This window comes from Cimex lectularius, unplaced genomic scaffold (genome assembly GCF_000648675.2).
Source record: "Cimex lectularius strain Harlan isolate CLEC.00 unplaced genomic scaffold, Clec_2.1 scaffold61, whole genome shotgun sequence".
NCBI lineage: Eukaryota > Metazoa > Arthropoda > Insecta > Hemiptera > Cimicidae > Cimex > Cimex lectularius.
This window is the reverse complement of record NW_019392650.1, coordinates 298,826-316,399: the sequence shown is the minus strand read 5'-3', so window position 1 is coordinate 316,399 and position 17,574 is coordinate 298,826. Positions and strand designations below refer to the sequence as shown.

The 17,574-nt window shown below is 32.5% G+C and overlaps 2 protein-coding genes across 4 annotated transcripts; one reads left to right on the top strand and one right to left on the bottom strand.

The window, feature by feature from the left end:
- The first annotated feature begins 134 nt into the window (after window positions 1–134).
- On the top strand, window positions 135–2,279 carry LOC106670404 (NADH dehydrogenase [ubiquinone] 1 beta subcomplex subunit 5, mitochondrial). Of its 2 annotated transcripts, XM_014400706.2 has the most exons (5): window positions 135–212; window positions 283–374; window positions 1,589–1,797; window positions 1,868–1,974; window positions 2,030–2,266. In XM_014400706.2, exons 2-5 carry the CDS (start codon window positions 302–304, stop codon window positions 2,181–2,183), a joined length of 543 nt encoding a protein of 180 aa, XP_014256192.1. In that variant the 5' UTR covers window positions 135–212; window positions 283–301; the 3' UTR covers window positions 2,184–2,266. The 2 variants fall into 2 exon arrangements, with proteins under 2 accessions (XP_014256192.1, XP_014256191.1); XM_014400705.2 differs by having other exon boundaries at window positions 161–374; window positions 2,030–2,279.
- A 2,384-nt stretch (window positions 2,280–4,663) lies between these two features.
- Window positions 4,664–17,528, bottom strand: LOC106670374 (radial spoke head 10 homolog B-like). Of its 2 annotated transcripts, XM_014400640.1 has the most exons (17): window positions 17,375–17,528; window positions 15,016–15,127; window positions 14,807–14,959; window positions 14,568–14,743; window positions 14,400–14,511; window positions 10,011–10,086; window positions 9,769–9,948; window positions 9,551–9,715; window positions 9,344–9,479; window positions 9,138–9,283; window positions 9,015–9,074; window positions 8,846–8,956; window positions 8,212–8,500; window positions 7,963–8,145; window positions 5,377–5,550; window positions 5,095–5,312; window positions 4,664–5,036 (listed from the first exon to the last, which is right to left on the bottom strand). In XM_014400640.1, exons 1-17 carry the CDS (start codon window positions 17,472–17,474, stop codon window positions 4,683–4,685), a joined length of 2,745 nt encoding a protein of 914 aa, XP_014256126.1. In that variant the 5' UTR covers window positions 17,475–17,528; the 3' UTR covers window positions 4,664–4,682. The 2 variants fall into 2 exon arrangements, with proteins under 2 accessions (XP_014256126.1, XP_014256127.1); XM_014400641.2 differs by lacking the exons at window positions 4,664–5,036; window positions 5,095–5,312; window positions 5,377–5,550 and adding an exon at window positions 7,125–7,684.
- Between the last annotated feature and the right edge of the window lie 46 nt (window positions 17,529–17,574).

Sequence of the window (17,574 nt, the reverse complement as noted above, 5' to 3'; positions counted from 1 at the left end):
TGTCGAGTGTAAGTTCGTTTGTCTCAAACTGGAAAAAGTTTGTTTTGTGTTTTTGATTTTTGAAATATGTTCATACTTATAAAATGATTATTTCGTCATCAAAATGACGTTGTATAGCCAAGGTCGTCATAATGAAGCATTTTCTAGGTCTGACCGAGTGTAACCTTGCTTCAGCTGGATTCAACAAGGATTTTTCACTGAAGTTCTGTTAAGTCCGTTTTTAACAAGCACAACTTTATAAATAAACATAAACTTTTTTGCTCTTTTTTTTAAATGAAATAGGCAATAATATCAGGAAAGAATGCCTGCATGGAGCAGTTTGGGCGGAAACGCCTTTAAACTCATTTCGAGAAAACTCTTCTCCCAACAGAACTGTGAGTTTTTCTTACGATTTAATTCAAATTTTGACGATATTTTGTGTGGAATTGTTTCAAGATGAGATTGATTATTGATTAAATCAGTTCTAAAAATAGGCTCTTGTATGTAATTTAATTTTAGCATCTTAAACTTGTTTTATGGCCTAAAATATTATCTGCTAAAATCAAGATAGAAGATAAGTTTAGAGTTTGTGAATTCCAAGTTAAATGAAGGATTGAAGTCTAAAGTTGGGTTTCCACTATGTGAAAATTACTCGCATAATTGTTTCATGAAACTTTTGTTGCATTGTGGATACCTAGCCGGGACTGTAAAACTTTTGGCATGAGAATGTTTCACGGGGAGCCGAACGGCAGTCGGTTTTTTATTGCACACCAAAGTGTATTGCATTGTTTGTTTCCCTTCGTCTAAACGCACTTGTTTCGAGTATGAGAATTAACCAGGAGGACTGCATTCGATTTATCCGAATGTATCACAACTACGGATTTTTGTGGGATGCTAAAGATAAGAGAACAAGAGAGAGGATGCACGCATGGATGATCATCAAAATGGAACAAAGCCAAAAAGTATCACCATGATAGCATACGCTCTTGCTGTAGTTATAAGTCGCCTAGTGGGAATGGTTAACCTGAGTTGGCGTTTCACAAGTGATTCTCGCATTTAGTTGAGTGAGTGTTTTTTGCGCAATGGAAACCCTACAGCTGAGGGACCTGCAGACCAGCATGACCTTCTTCCACTTTGGTTGAAAATGTATTTGCTTTATTGTAAGATTTAAACAAGAGTGGCTGGACTTACAAAAACAGTATTTGTAAGAGGGGGTCAGCTCCGGTTGTCAGTCTTTGCTTTATAACTGGAGCCCCATGGTACATAAGAAACTCAGACCTCCTCTAGACTTTGTCATTCCCATGGCAGAAGAAGTTATCCAGCACTTACCACTTAAAGGATTAATCATCGCAACAGATCAGGGCCATCTCTAAGAATTCCCAGTTGAAATGGCACCAGGTCACTTATCCATCGGGGGTTTTTGATTGTTTGCTTTTTGACTCAAACTCTTTTCGGCTTTGCACCATCTTCAGTAAGGAGCTGTCCCAAGTGTAGACAGATCCAATAAGTGATCCAGTACTGGTTTTACACATGTTCATAATCAAATTCAATTGTAATTATGCACGTTAATTAATAAATGAAATGTGAAATGTCTAATTATCTATTACAGTAATAGTGAGAAACATGAGTGAACGCAAGATGAATATCACTTCATCCAGATTTCAGTGGCACAAATTCAAAGATCTATTACATTTCTACACATTGCTTGGCCTTATACCTGTTGGCCTCATAGTGTTCTACGCTAATGTGTTCATCGGTCCTGCCCAACTTGCTGAAATCCCTGAAGATTACACTCCTAAGCATTGGGAATACTACAGCGTAAGTATAAAATATTATTCTATTTGTATCGCAATTTCAAAAATGTTTACATTTCTTTTATTTAACTTAGCATCCAATTACAAGATTTTTGGCCCGTTATGTGTTCACCCCACCTCAACAGGAATATGAAAAATATTTACACGTACTTTATGAGGAAGACGAAAAGAAGAAAATAAGGTCAGACTGTTTATAATAGCCGTTGTTTTTATTTGAACTGTGTTGTTTTTTAAAGGCTTCTTGTAAAGGACGTGAAAGAAAAGATGAAGGAAAGATCGGATTACAGAGCTTTCTATGTTAAACCCTTTGATGGCAAATATTATCGCATTGCCCGTGAAAGCGCTGAGGAAAACGCAAATATTGCTGGCTTCAGTTCTCCTAAACCATAAGGGCAATTTAATATTATCAATAATGTAGGAAAATTTTGCTTCCAGAAGAGAAGCTTTTGTTATATAGTTTTAATAAAACTTGTGTTACTTACTATACTTGTTTATTATTTATTTATAAACCTTTTAAGTATAATACACAATTCAAAATATTACACACACAAGTCATAATATTAAAAAAAAAATATATATATAGAACCACATATACAAAAGAGAGAGTAAGTAAGGGATTCACAGTTTGGTCATGTCCAACGAAACAGTTTCTCACTCCACTGATGAAATTCCAAATTTTTGCAGAAATGACCTTTGCAGAAATTCTCCCATGACTCCAGATAAAAGGTACAAAAAAAGGAACATTAACACACCTTAGATAATATTTGACAATTGCAATGCCCAATTTGAACTATAAGTAACTGAAGTCGGGATACGTACGTTTTTGTAACTATTAGCAAAAAAAAATTTATTTATGTGCAATAGGAATTGCAATTAAAAAGTTAAAAATGACAATATTTCTTTTTCAAAGGAAAACATTAAAAATAGTAAACTAGTAAATGGTAAAAGAATAAAAATGGTAATACACAACCAAGCAGGTGCATGGGGGGGTTCACTTAAGAAAATGTCATGCTGACTGACTTCGATGTTTTGATTGGTCGAAACTTTGGGTCTGATTTTGTAAATAATCAATCACGGATAGGTCCACTTTTGAAAATGCCTCGCATTTTTAAACCAGATATGTTTTACTGCTGTTTTTATTTTTTTTATAAGTAGGTCATCATTTGGTTCGCCTCACCATAGAGTATCATTAAAAAACCTGTTGAATTGCCGTGAAAAATGTATATATCTGTCCTGATTTACATGGTGTGTACAGTTCTGGCTGCTATTAAATTGTATACCTAGATATTTCATTTCATCAACTTGGTTCAATTTGCAATCATTCAGTTTTGCTGCTTAGCATCTGAACTGAAGGTTCTATTCTCCAAACTATCTTGAGATATTTTGCAAAACTGCCCAGCTATTAAAGTTCTGTTTTTAGCATGTTCTTTCCAGCCACCGTTAAAAGATGATCATTATGGAAGGCCACTGCTTTTGAATTTGGAGGCTATTCTAACTTCAAGAGAGAAGTTTTGATGCTTAATTTCACAGACCAAGCCAGGAGCACTGCAATTATCTTTTAAAAACATGATATATATATATATTTATTTATTTAGAAATCATGAGATGCGGTCTGGTGTGATGTAGGTTTCAGAAAAACATTTTCTTTATCGTGCCAACGNTGGCAAATGCTTTGTAGGAAATTTCTGTTTATTTAAATTTATAAAAAGTTTTAATTGTTTGTTTAAGATTTAAAAGGAAATTTATTGGTTTTAATTATTATTTTCTTGTGTGTTCAATAAATTTTTTTTAAACTTTAATTAAATTTTATTTTAAAACGGCACCTGATCGGCTGTATTCAGGATCGATCAAGACCTCGGGCTCTGTTTCTCATAAAAAGGATTCAGAGTTGGGCCCGTCTTGATGAATCGAGAACAGATCGTGACAAAATTGGTAGCAGAGCGTGGTTGATTAAATTAAAAAAATATTTAAAAAAAAATTAATTTAAAAAAAAATAGTTCAGCTATGACTCGGAAGAAAGTAGTCGAAATGAAGTTAGAGAAGAACCTGATGTTTTGGATAAAATAGGGAATTTAACTTCCATTCGAATGAATACATGGAAATAATAGAAAAGGAAATTTCAGAATTCATAAATGATAGCCTGCAAATCCAACAAAGAATTCCTAAAAAACAGAGGCAAACCTTTGTCACATCAATATCATCCCGAATTTTAAAAGCTTTAGAACAGTAAAGATCAAAATGTTGGCGTGATAAAGAAAATGTTTTTCTAAACTTACTTCACACCAGACCGCATCTCACCATCTCTAAATAATCTTACAATGTCGAATGACTAAAGTAAGTGTAAGCAATTACCTGATGACTAAAAGTGAAGATATGATAGAAAGGAAATTAAGCAGATGGTAGATGTATATCGGCTTTTCGTAAACCTATATTGATTTGAAATAAGTATTTGTTTAAAATATGGTGACATTAATCCAACAAGTAGCTTTCAAAAAGTTCACTATCTGCGATCAATCTGACTGCAATCTTTGCAGTCTTATATTTGTCATGTAAGACATGAAGGATATATCTCAGAAATTAGAGATTTTCTGAAAAATTTAGCTTAGAGTTTCCTTAGAATTATAATAGATATGTAATAAACGTAATCAGGACTAGGACTTGTTAATTTTAAGAGAAACAGTTTGTTTAATACAGCAAAAAATTAGATAGAATTTAGGTTAGAAGTTGTATATTGTAATTGCATGAATATTATGATTGAATTCCTTTAATGTCCAAGGAAACTTTAGCATGAAAATAACAATTGTTTTTCACTTTAAATAATACCAAGAGAGACAAAAGTTGATGTGTGAAATTAACAAAATTAAAACCAGTTTCGGTTAACACATTTTCTTACTTTAATATACTGTTATAATTTTCTGCTATATCTTTTGTAGTCAGTTTTTTTGGAAGCCATTTACTTTTTACAAATTGTTTTATCATTTCTGGAGACGATTCTTTTGTAGAATTGTACTCTGGTGATGAATTTAATTTTCCGTCTTTTAATTTCCCAAAGTTTTTCTTTACAGCTGTTTTAGGGGATAAAGTGAATTTAAGAAGAGGGCTTGAACCCCTGCTTTGAAGGCTTGTTCTTTCTTCTTCTGGGACTATTGGATCATTATTTATTTCATCGATAAATTCTTCCATCAACCCAACATATTTACTTGCCAAATTAGACAGAATGTCACAAAAGTCAAGAAATGAAAGCTGAAAAAAAAAAAAATTATAAAAAGAGTTCATGTTTAAAATTTCTTATGATGTTTACAGGAAAGGTGCCATCTATTTGTTTAGTATAATGATTTAAAGTGTGTGGGACTGCTTCTGCTATGCTCATCATGACATTTTCCACACCTAAGTCCTGAAAAGTGGACAGTTCTGCAAATGGTGTTTGGTCATTTTGAGCTGATTCTTTTTTAAAATCGACATATGGCTCTTCATAGGGAATATAACCAAATGTTCCATCACAATAAACTGTGTTACTTCCTATAATATTATTTATTTTATGAAAAAAAAAATCTTGTTAGAAATGTAACATTTTCATAACAACCTTGGAGAATATGTTGAATGTACTCTGACGTAAATGGCATGTTATCCTTCAACTCATAGCAAGGATCAAATATTGCAGCACAAAGGTCCTTAATTCTTAGAGGTTCAGGAAGTGTTTTGTATAATGAATGAAGTGATGTAAGGGGTATGAATCTCAAAAACTTCAAAAAGTTCCCTGAAAAGTAAAAGAAATGGATTGTGAAATTGTATTTATACCCTCCCAAATAATAATTTAATTTATTTAGAAATCGTGAGATGCGGTCTGGTGTGATGTAGGTTTTAGAAAACCATTTTCTTTATCGTGCCAACGTTTCGATCTTTATTGAGATCATCTTCAGGGCCTGGGATTTACAAACATTGTTTATATATTACAATTACATTTTGGATGTGGAAAAGTCCTTCCCCACCCCTTCAAAATCCAACGTATATAAACACAAAATAGCAAAGTCTCACTGGCACTCTCGACACGACACCCAAGAATGGCACAATTACACAGACGACAAATACTTTGAGTGAGTAGAAATACTTTGGTTGAATATATAAAAAAATATATTTTGCATTGTATAAATTCACTTTTCCACAATAAAGATCGAAACGTTGGCACGATAAAGAAAATAGTTTTCTGAAACCTACATCACACCAGACCGTATCTCACGATTTCTAAATAAATATCGATTAACGGTCACTAATCACCACACATAATAATTTAATATTAATTTTGTTTTTTATTTGCAAATTTGGTATTAGTAGTGCGTTTTATTTATGGGCTACATCTAGTGGTCATCATTGGCCCTTTGTGCATAAAATGAAAAATTCTGTTTTTCTCTTTCATGCAGTTTTCTTTGGTCTCTCATATTTTTTCTCCTGTTTCCTTAACTTGCTAACCTCTCATTGTTACCTCAGATTGTCAAATTACTACTAAAATAAAAAGATTTGTTATGCTCCCTGCATCCCCAAAGCGCTGTTAGTGACAAGAGCCCTGTTCCCTCCAACTTGTCAAGGAGCCCACCGCAATGTCCCGGTGAAAAGTCGGTGACAATGCCCCCATTCTGGCTATTCAGGTGAGGCTTCTTTCACCTCCAAACACAAGATTAGTCTGGTCACAATCACTCCCCCATATACTTGATATTCCAACATGACAGGTTTAAACCCCATAAATTACTTTAACTCTCCAGATATCACACTCTTACTCCAGTGTTCTCAATATTTCTATACACCACCACAGAATGCACAATACATACTACTTTTTTTTATATTTTTTATTTTTATTTAGAAATCGTGAGTTGCGGTCTGGTGTGATGTAGGTTTCAGACAAACATTTTCTTTATCGTGCCTTCAACTCATAGCAAGGATCAAATATTGCAGCACAAAGGTCCTTAATTCTTAGAGGTTCAGGAAGTGTTTTGTATAATGAATGAAGTGACTATTGGATTACAGTTATTCAGAAATACTTTGATTGAATATATAAAATATATTTTGCATTGTATAAATTCACTTTTCCACATCCAAAATGTAATTGTAATATGTAAGCAATGTTTGTAAATCCCAGGCCCTGAAGATGATCTCAATAAAGTTCGAAACGTTGGCACGATAAAGAAAATGTTTTTCTGAAACCTACATCACACCAGACCGTATCTCATGATTTCTAAATAAATATTGATTAACGTTTACTAATCACCACACATTAATACATACTACTTTAAAACCAAGAAATGAGGAACTAGAATAGTGATTTGTGCCCACTGCAATACATAGGACAGTAGGCATTCTGCAGCTTCAAAATTCTGTAGACTTTTAGTTTTGAGAATTAAAATTCTAGTAAAGCATGCTCAACATTGAATCTGTTGGTACATAATGCGCACCAACAGGGTCTTTTTTTTTGTAAACAAGAGTCCTAGTGACTTATGTGTGACCAGGTTAGTATGGCCCTTTCTCGACTCGACCCAAGCTGTGTGAACCAGGTTCCAATGACAGTTTTTCAATTTGGCAGAAATCTATGCCAAGTGATTTCCTGGTCCGAGGACTCAGACCAGCATAACCTTCTTCCCACTGGCATTGTTCATTTGAATGCAAATTCAAATTGTGCTGTTTGCTTTATTGCAAGATCTGAACAATAATGGAAAACTTATGGAAATAGTATTAGGAGTCAGCGAGCCAGTTTTTGCCTTATAACTGGAGCCCCATAGGAAACACAGACTCCATGGTAGGAAGTTATCCAGCATTTGTACTCAAAGCGACATGCATCAATGACCACCCACATAATCAGCCCTCTGGTTGGGGGGCTCTCGCCCAGAATGAATCCAGTAGTGCTTGAACAAAAACAAAAAAAAAAAATCATCACAATTTTCCTGATAATTGAACTACATTACTACTGTCATTGTTAAATTGTTCGGTTATTTATTCATCATAAACTGTTAGATTGTATCTATGTATCTGTAAGAAGACAATCAGTAGCCTACATAAAAGAATCAAGTGAATTAGATCAGAATGGAGAATCTACCATACTACAAAAACAACTACAGTCATTCTGCTTCCACCTTATTGCCAAACAATCTTTTTATTACTAAGTTTAAAGTTTTAGTAATACCATTGTAATTATCCTTTGACTTGATCACTACTTCATCGATAAACCTGTCAAAAGTTCCAGCCAAAACACCTGGAATCCCTTCATTTTTCTGCCTTGGACTCATCCTTGTTAAAATGCAGAGTGTTATCAGATAATGGATCATTTCATACATCAAAACATTTTCAAAAGGGTCATTTCCAATGCCTAAAAAGTTAATGATAGTTTATTATTATAATTTTTTTGAAATTTAGATTGAAATAAGGTACATACCAACCATTTGATCCAAATCGACACAACTATATTTAGTTTTCGTTATACCACAATCCCTCAACAGCTGGTGCAACATAATCCGCAGCATAAAAATAGAGAACTTTGTCGGTTTGTTGTCTACACCAATAGCCGCATAGAAGTTGTACACTGACCTCAGGTCTGTCATCCTTTTCATGATGACTCTTTTCAACCACATTTTCTCCAACTTAATGACTTCTGTTCTTTCATTATAGTCTATTATGCAAACAGGGTCACCTTCGCTTTGTGGAATGCTCAAATTATAGTCAATCTGCAATTGTGTAATTATATTGATCTACGCATTTACAAATATAATAAAGCTATGTTTGCTTATTTTTAAAGTGTTAAGTAGAACACATAAAAAAAAAAGAAAAAATCTGCATAACTAAGGCACAAATGCTACTAAACGTATAAACTGGATTTGTAAACAAACAAAACAGGCATAACAAATGATAAAAAATTAAACAAAATGAACAAAGAGAAAAAAAAGACAGACAGTTTAATCACTATTAAGAGACCACTAAATCATGCAAAGTGATAGAAAAAACACCATTCCAAACAGTACAATTGAAAACAATATTAAATATAAGCTTTTTTTATTTAAAATATTACATACTTTAAAGAGCTCATTAATGTGCATTGAAAAATCCATTTCATGTAATGGTGCATTAACATTTAATGACCTTGGCTTCACTCTGCGAGCCAGTTCTTCATCACTCATTAAATTCTAAAAACAGATAAAACCTGTTAATTTCACATAGATTTCAAATAATAAAAATATGCACCAGTAGTTCAATATCATCTGACATGTCTTCAGGTAAGTTTATAGAATTGAACAGATCTACCTGCACAAATATAAAATTGATTTATCTATTGATAAAATAAAGTACTTTTTAAATAAAACGTACTTGAACTGCACGGTCTTGATAAAACAGGTTACGGTCTTTTAATTTATTTCCGTTGCAACATATGACTTCACCAGAACCACATTTATCACGGTTATACCAGCTTGTGTATATACTTGCTCCACTCGCGAGGCACAAATGACCAAATCCTATAAGAATTTAATTAGTTGAACATATTGTATATGTTTCATAATGAAAAATATTTCTACCTTGTCTTTTCCCTTCAACGAAATTTCCCGTGAACGTGTCCATTTGTGGAGAGACAAATTGCAAATTTTTAAAAGCTCTCCAAGTATATCTTCCTAAGCCATGCATAGATCCAAAACTCCATTCTCCACAATAGACCTAAAAAAAGAAGAGAGAGAAAAAAAGATTAAATTTGTTGAATACAAATATGATCCACTGAAATTGTTTACATCATTGTTATTCCAAATCATTGTCCCATAGCCTGATTTGTTTCCCTTGGACCATTCACCACAATAGACAGCTCCACTAGCATAGTGCATAATACCAAAACCATCTCTCTTTCCATACTTCCATTTTCCCTCATACCAGACGTTTTTATTATAAATTGCAGTTCCCTATAAATAAAATTAAGAATGCATTTAACCAGAATTGGAAAATATAACTGTACCTTTCCATGCTTTTTCCCTTTAAACCATTGACCATAATAGTAGCAATCTCCAGATGATGAGAACTTGCGCATGATTCCATTTCCATGTCGTTTGTTGTAGGCAATTTCACCGTCATACCAGGAACAGTCAGGATAAAAAATCTCACCCTTTCCATGAGCACATCCAGATTTGAACATACCCTTCCATGCAAACATATTTTCTTTATTATTACGACCATGAGTTTTTTTTTTTTTTTATCAACCTTATAGATAGTTCCATCTTGCCAGATGAATTTTCCTTCACCTTCCATTTGCATACGAGATATCCGACCAATATACCTAAATGTATGAATGTTAAAGGACATATTTATTAGATAGATGAAACACTATTTAATTTTTTTATTTATTTATTATAAACTAATACTATAATTAATATTTATGTTTGTAAGAAAATATGAAAATATATATTTTTTTTTTACGAAAATAGCAAGGCAGACAAGAATGATCAGAGAAGATCAGTTTATCTTCAAGACCTCACCACAATGCTTATGAACACAGAGTAATGTATATCTCATTCAATTAATTTGTATTTAACATAATTTTTGAAGCATAAAGTGGTATAGTTAGGAAAGTAAATAGATAAAGTAGTGTTTCAAGCATTTTTTTCTTACAAACAGTTCTTCATAATCTTGGTCTGCTTATTCTCGCTGGTTAGAGTTAGTTGTATAAAGCCTATCAATTTTTGTACATATGTTTAATAATAACTTAGCCTAGTTAGCTAAATCGTGAGATTTCCTCATGCGGTCTGTGTTGGTATGTGAGGATAGACAGACCAACAATGCTAAGGATCACCATGCAGACCCCAAGAGAATCTCCTAGGTGTCTTTGAAATATTTTTATTTAAAATATTTATATAAATAATAATATATATAAGGCAATTAATTAAGGTTTTTTGGTTGAGATAAAAAAGTCAATGGCACGAGCGGGATTCAAACCCCGATCTTCGGCTAGATACGCCGCTGCTCTACCACTTGAGCTATCGTGACCTCGATCCACTCGGACACTAACCTCCCATCTCAACCCCACCTATTGAATTTTCCCTCCTTTTTGCCAAGTGGTAGAGCAGCGGCATATCTAGCCGAAGATCGTGGGTTTGAATCCCGCTCGTGCCATTGACTTTTTTATCTCAACCAAAAAACCTTAATTAATTGTAATATATTAATTGGTCAAGCGGACCACGAAATTAGTGAATTTAATATATATAAGGTCAATACATTTGAAATATATTTATTTATTTACGGATCGAAATCCACTATTATAAAAAGACATGTTACAATAACAAAAAATAAAAATAATATATGCAAAAAATACAGATAATAAATATACAAAAAGAATAAGGACATATATACATGGTAATATTATAAATGGTAAATATAAATGATAAATATAAAAGTACAATTAAAGAGTAAAAACTGACCAATAACAAAAATAAATAACATAATTATTAAGTAAATTAAGGCAAAGGAAACAATATGAAGCTGAAAGACAATTGAAACTACAATATTTAGTAGATATTTAATGAAAATAATGCTCTTTGTGATATACAACCGAGTGACAAAATTATGGACACATTAAAAAATCACGATTTCAACAGTCAAAAATGATTTATTTTGCCATTAGAATATTGTTCATGATATTAAAAGAAAATTAACTCTGGAAATGGCTTGATCTGATAATATTATACAAATGTACATCTTAATGAACAGTATTGTTTTGATTTAGCTGCGACAGAATTATAGACACACATTTTGTTTACGTTTATTTTATAAGTCCAAAGGTTTATTCAGTATTTACTGTACCCTGCCTTAGTAAAGTGATTACTGTGAGTTCATTTGGAGCAATTCAAAGTTATTTTAAAACGCCCAAAGGAAGAAGATTTTCTGATGAGGAGCGCCAGTTGATTCACTTGCTCAATGAAAATGGAATGAGCTGTCGAGATATCGCCCAACGCATAAAACAAGTTTTTCATCGGTATCGAAGATAATAGACTAAGTGAAGACTATGGAAGAGGGCATAGCTCTGGATGACCTCCTTCCTTGACCAGAAGAGACAAATCGCACATCCTGCGCGTTGCTTCAAACAGCTTTTTGACTGCAAAAGCCATCACAGGTGTTGATGTTTCTGTTTGAACTGTTCAGAGATTCCTTTAAAAAAAAACTGAAAACATAGTCCAAAGAAAACTGAAACGCAAACCAGCTCTGAAACCCCATCACAAACTAGCCTGTGTCAAATTTGCTGAAAACCACACATTGAAAAATGAAGATTATTGCCGAAAAGTTATTTTTTCTGATGAAAAAAAAATTCAATTTGGACGGCCCGGACAGATACGTATACTACTTTCATGATCTAACTAAAGAAGAAAAAATTTTGTCACGGCAACAAAGGGGTGGTGGATCTTTGATGATTTGGGGGTGAATTGGGTGTAATAAAAAAGGAAAACTTTGTTTTCTTCCAAAAAAAGTCAATTCGGAATATTACAAGAAATTACTGGACAAAGAAAAAACTAGTTTCAGCGATTTATGGGAAGGGACTCCAATATTCCAGCAGGACAACGCACCCACACACAATGCAAAAATTGTTAAATAATGGTTTTCACAGAACAGCATTGAAAAACTTGAACGGCCTGCACTCTCACCAAACTTGAACATTATAGAAAATGTATGGGGAAAATTATCGAGGATGGTATATCAAAACTGTAAGCAGTACAACTCTGTCGAAGAACTTAAAACAGCTGTCACCACTGCCTGGAATAATTTGCCTCAAGATTTTATTCAAAATTTGTACAAAACCATTCCAGAAAGAATACTGGAAATAATAAAACTGAGTGGTAATGCCACAAAATATTATAACCTTGTTTTAAATTGATTTTATCCCATGTGTCTATAATTTTGTCGCAGACAAAATCGTTTAATTTTAGTATTTTAATAATTTTTTCTCTTATTTACTGAAAAATTAAAGTTTAATGAAGAAAAATATTTATTTCATGTGTTTTGAATAAATATTTGTAGTACAAACCCATTACATTAAAAAATCATAACAATTAGGGGTGTGTCTATAATTTTGTCACTCGGTTGTATAATAAGACTAGAGTGCAAGATTTAGGTGAACCAGTAAATGAAATAAATTGTAATAAACTACAGCAGGGTTGTAGGATATGGTTTTTCACAGATTGCACAGAACTATTGAAGAAGTCAATGCTATTGCAGATGTTGTTACTCTTGATCATCATTCTGTATAGAGGAGAAGAGAGCATGAAGTTAGAGCTTTGGAATTGAATATAAAATAGTTTGTGGGTTTTGAGAGAGTGCGAAGAGCAGCTGAGAGAAGAGAGGACATAAAAACATTAAACAATGAGATTGTTTAATAATTTAAATACAAAAACAATATTAAAGTTCCCTTCTTAGTGCCAGTTCGAAAAGTTTAAATTCAGATTCCAGGGTAGGCAGAGTTCGGAGGAAGATTGAATTTGTAAGAAAGTTTTTTTTTTTAATTTGTTTTGTACAGATTGAAGAATTTTTTGATCATTTAGATAGTATGGGTTCCAAACAAGTGTAGCGAAATCTAGTATGGGTTGACAAAAGCTTTATAAAGATGGACAAAATATAGAGGATTTTTAAATTCATAGGTGTTCTGGATGATGAAACCTAGCATCTTCATAGATCTATTTTTTATTCAAGAAATAGGTTCTTTAAACTTGAGCTTTTAATCAAAAGTACACCAAGATCGTTTACGACCTCAACTCGTGTTAAAAGAGAATCATGGAGAGTGTAGTGATAAAGAAAAGGTTGTTTCTTATGAGAGAATGTAATTGTGTAGCGTTTGGAGACATTGAGAGCAAGTTTGTTATTAGAGCACCAGGTTAGCACGTTATTGATAGAATTTTGTATTGAAAGCAATCGGAAGGAGAAGTCATTTTGGAATAGATTTCAGATCGTCAGCAAATAATAAAAATCGAGCAGAAGGGAGAGCAAGTTGGATATCATTAATAAATAAGAGAAACAAAATATACGTTGTATTTATTTAATTTTTTTTATAAGATAACAATTTGACAATCAAGAAGTATGTTTTATGTTATTAGTGCAAAATCATTCTGATGACCCATTGAATTTTTCACACACACAAACAGCTATATATACCATTTGTATATGTATGTAGATTAGTAGAGGACTGTGGTGGACGAGGGATTTAGGGCGTCCGACTTATATTTGCCATGAATGGGTTTCAATTCAGACAGTCCTTGTCTTTTTAATTGAACATAATGTGAAAAAAGCCATGCAAAGTGGTTTGTAGGTGTCATCTAATAGGTAGTTGGGTATTAAGCCCTCTTGTATGACAGGAATTATTTTGTACTGATTAATATTAGCTGAAAATTAACTTTTAACTAAGTATGGTGACCTATTACTTTGATCTAGATCAGATTTTTTTAAAACAATTTGATATATTCACATATGTTTTGTTTTTAAGTTCTAACTTGTTTAAAATGCTAAACTAAAAAAATAAATAAATAAAATAATTTTAAATTCTTATTCTTGTATGGTATGGTAAATTCTTATTCTAGTAAAAAAAAGTCTTAAAAAAAATTAAATTTAAACCTGTTTCCATTTTGGAAGAGAATCTCCACTTCTTGATCCCGCTCTTTAAAAGTCCAGTTGTGAAGTTTCTGTTCCAGGTAGAATGAATAAAGGTAAGAGTTCGAAGGGTATGCTGGTAATAAAACACAATGATTGTTTGAGAGTTGATGCATAATCGCGTTATTTTACCTTCTTCTGGACAAGCTTTTAATTCTTCCTCTTCACATGGGGCGTCATTGTCTTCTTCAAAATTGGTTTCCAAATTAGGTATACTGTTTATCGTTTGTCTGCTAGGCTTAGAATTAAGCGTATGAGTTGAACTTTTGGAAAATGTCCGATATACCCTTGACACTCGCTTCTTCCTTCTGTAAATATATTTATTTTGTTATTTTACTCGCAGCTTACTAATTTTTATAAATATTCATTACTTGTTTTTAGAAAAGCATTTTCCACTCTCAACTGAAGGTAGTGATGATATAATCAGAGATTCACATTCGCCTTCTTTCTCTTTATTCAGTTCCTGATAAATTACACGCAGTACAGGCTTATAGACCTTCCGTTGGCATTCCTCACTTTTAATCCTGGGGACAGTAGTGTTGAAAAAGAGAAACTGTCATAGAAAAACAAAAGTACTAACGATTTTATGATATGCACTGCCAGAATAGAGAGGAAATTTGCTGCAATTTCTTCATCGGGGAAGTAAACCTTGTCATTTGCAAGAATTATATCAGGTTCAAGAATAAAACTATCTGAAAATAAACACCCACAAATCAAATAAATATTTTAGAAAGAACAATATAATTTTTAATATATAATTTTAATAATATAATGACTTCTTTTATAGTAGTTAGTTTATAAACTTGATCTAAAGTTTTTTGACAAGTCATTGGATTTATTTATATCTAAAAAATATGGGCAAATTTAGACATTGTAATTTGTAGTATACAAGTTAGTCGGAAAATTGATGTTTTGAAAATTGAAGGGTATTTTGTTCGTTACAGTAATATGATTTACAGAAAATACTACCCATGATCAATTTAGGATTGCAAAAAAACGACCAATGTTTTTTATAACAAGACATGTTCAATATTATTTATTTATTAAGGCTAATTGGAAGATTTTCAATTTCAAAAAATCGGAAAAGTACGTCGACAAGACACACAACCTGTCAAAACGTTGTGCTGAAAATGGCGTTGATTAAATGCTTTGGCCTTGTTAAAGCAGTTCTTATTTAACAGACAGCTTCTTAAATGTACAAAATGTAAGAAAGTAAACAATAGACAATATAAACTATTATAAACAAAAGTTCTAATAATGGTAAACAAATGGTTATGTTGTAGTACATAAATCGATTCTACACTTAAATGATTCAAGTCAATGTCAGGCAATCTTATAGGCTACGTTGAATACAGTTTAATTATTTAGAATATTCCTTATTTTTTCTGGTAGTTCCATAATGTATGGTAAACAACGTAAACCTAACATTTAAATTGTGGTCCGAGTCCGGAGTCCAATCGTTGCTTCCTTTAAAGTTGTTTTGTTCCTTTGACTACCAATCTATTTTTGAATTTTTATTTATTTATGGAATACAACATATTGTGCTGAACACTTAATAATTTTAACAGACTATGGTAATTTAAACAGTAAAATCACACATCCATTAACACTGGCGTTAATGTAATTATTTCACAGTTGAAAAAGACAAGATAGGTGCTGCACTAATTGGGTTATTTGATTTCAGCCTAATCCTTCAATCCATGTTGTGTTTATGTTTTAGTCTTCTGATGGAGGAATGGCCTGTAGTCTGGTATAGATGATTTGGATAAATTGGCACTTTTTTGTAGAGCACAGTTGTAGGAGACGATAAGTGTATCCCGACCATCTTTTAATTCCATGGCACTGTAAAGTTTCTCACGTACCATGGCACCTGACTATTTTGTGTAACTTGGACTCTATTGAGTTGGATGTGAAAAACCATATTTCCAATCCATATAACCATTTATGGACAATGACTTTTGTCCTACAGTGCAAACATTAGAGTTGTATTTTAGTTGGCGGGTCCAGATGTATAAGTGAAAGAGCGTTTCGGTGATATGGTTCTTCCATATCAATCTAGAGTCTTAAACCCTAAATATGTGATGAAACCTCTACAAGGAATTCGTGTGGCTGCAAGAACTCGGTGGTAGCAGACTAGTCCGTCCTGAAGACAATATAACAATGTATAATAGACGATGCATTAATATTGATTCTCTATTTGCTGGTCCATTGAACCAATCTCATGGCAAATATTTCTAAATACAAATGGTTTTTGCTAATGTTTTAATTGTTCTTAGTTCTTTTTATTTTGCCTTGTAATTTTAAGGGGAGTTTTAAGTCAGTTCATCCAAATAAATCTAGCAGCCTTATCAGCCTCTGGATTTGAGGTGTCAGCTGGTATCATGGTGTCCGATGTGGTTTTTCTGTATATTTCTACTTTAACTTAGATTATCTATTATGGACGATTTTAAGTGTAAAATGTTTAAACAAGTCTTTTTACATGTTTCTAATGTTAATTTTATTTTTGGGTATATAGAATTAATTGGTGAAATTATCTTTAATCTTCTAGGGTTCCTGTTCATTTATACATAAAATGTCTACATAACGTTTCCATAAGAGAACATATTTAAATAATAGTTATAACAGTTCATAAATATTTCACCACAAAGTGGGGATAATGGATACCTCCTTGGTAAACTCATTTCATAAAATTTTATGTTAAATTTACAGTAGTTTGATAGTAGGACACAGGTTTAAAAGGTCTGCTACATAGTTTATAGAAAAAAAAATTATGGAGATAAATTGTCTTATACATCTTATACATTTTGCACATTCTCTAGCCGGAAAATCCGTAAAAAATTAGTAACACAAGCACAGTTTGTAAGTAGAACCATCCTTTTTGTTAAAAGTACAATATCTTTGTAAGTTTTTAAGGATTTGCTGAGATTTTAAGTCTTTACCTTCTGGTTTGCTCGACAATGAAGGGGGTGGACTCTCGCTACTAGACCCTTTAATGTTCTCTTGTGAGATAGTTTTCTCTTCTGTTAGCCAAAAAGACATTTAAACTATATTAAAAACAACACTTATAAAATAAATGTCCAGCAATGCTCATTAACAACACCTAAACATGTGTTATATTTAATAATTTTATCATTTAAAA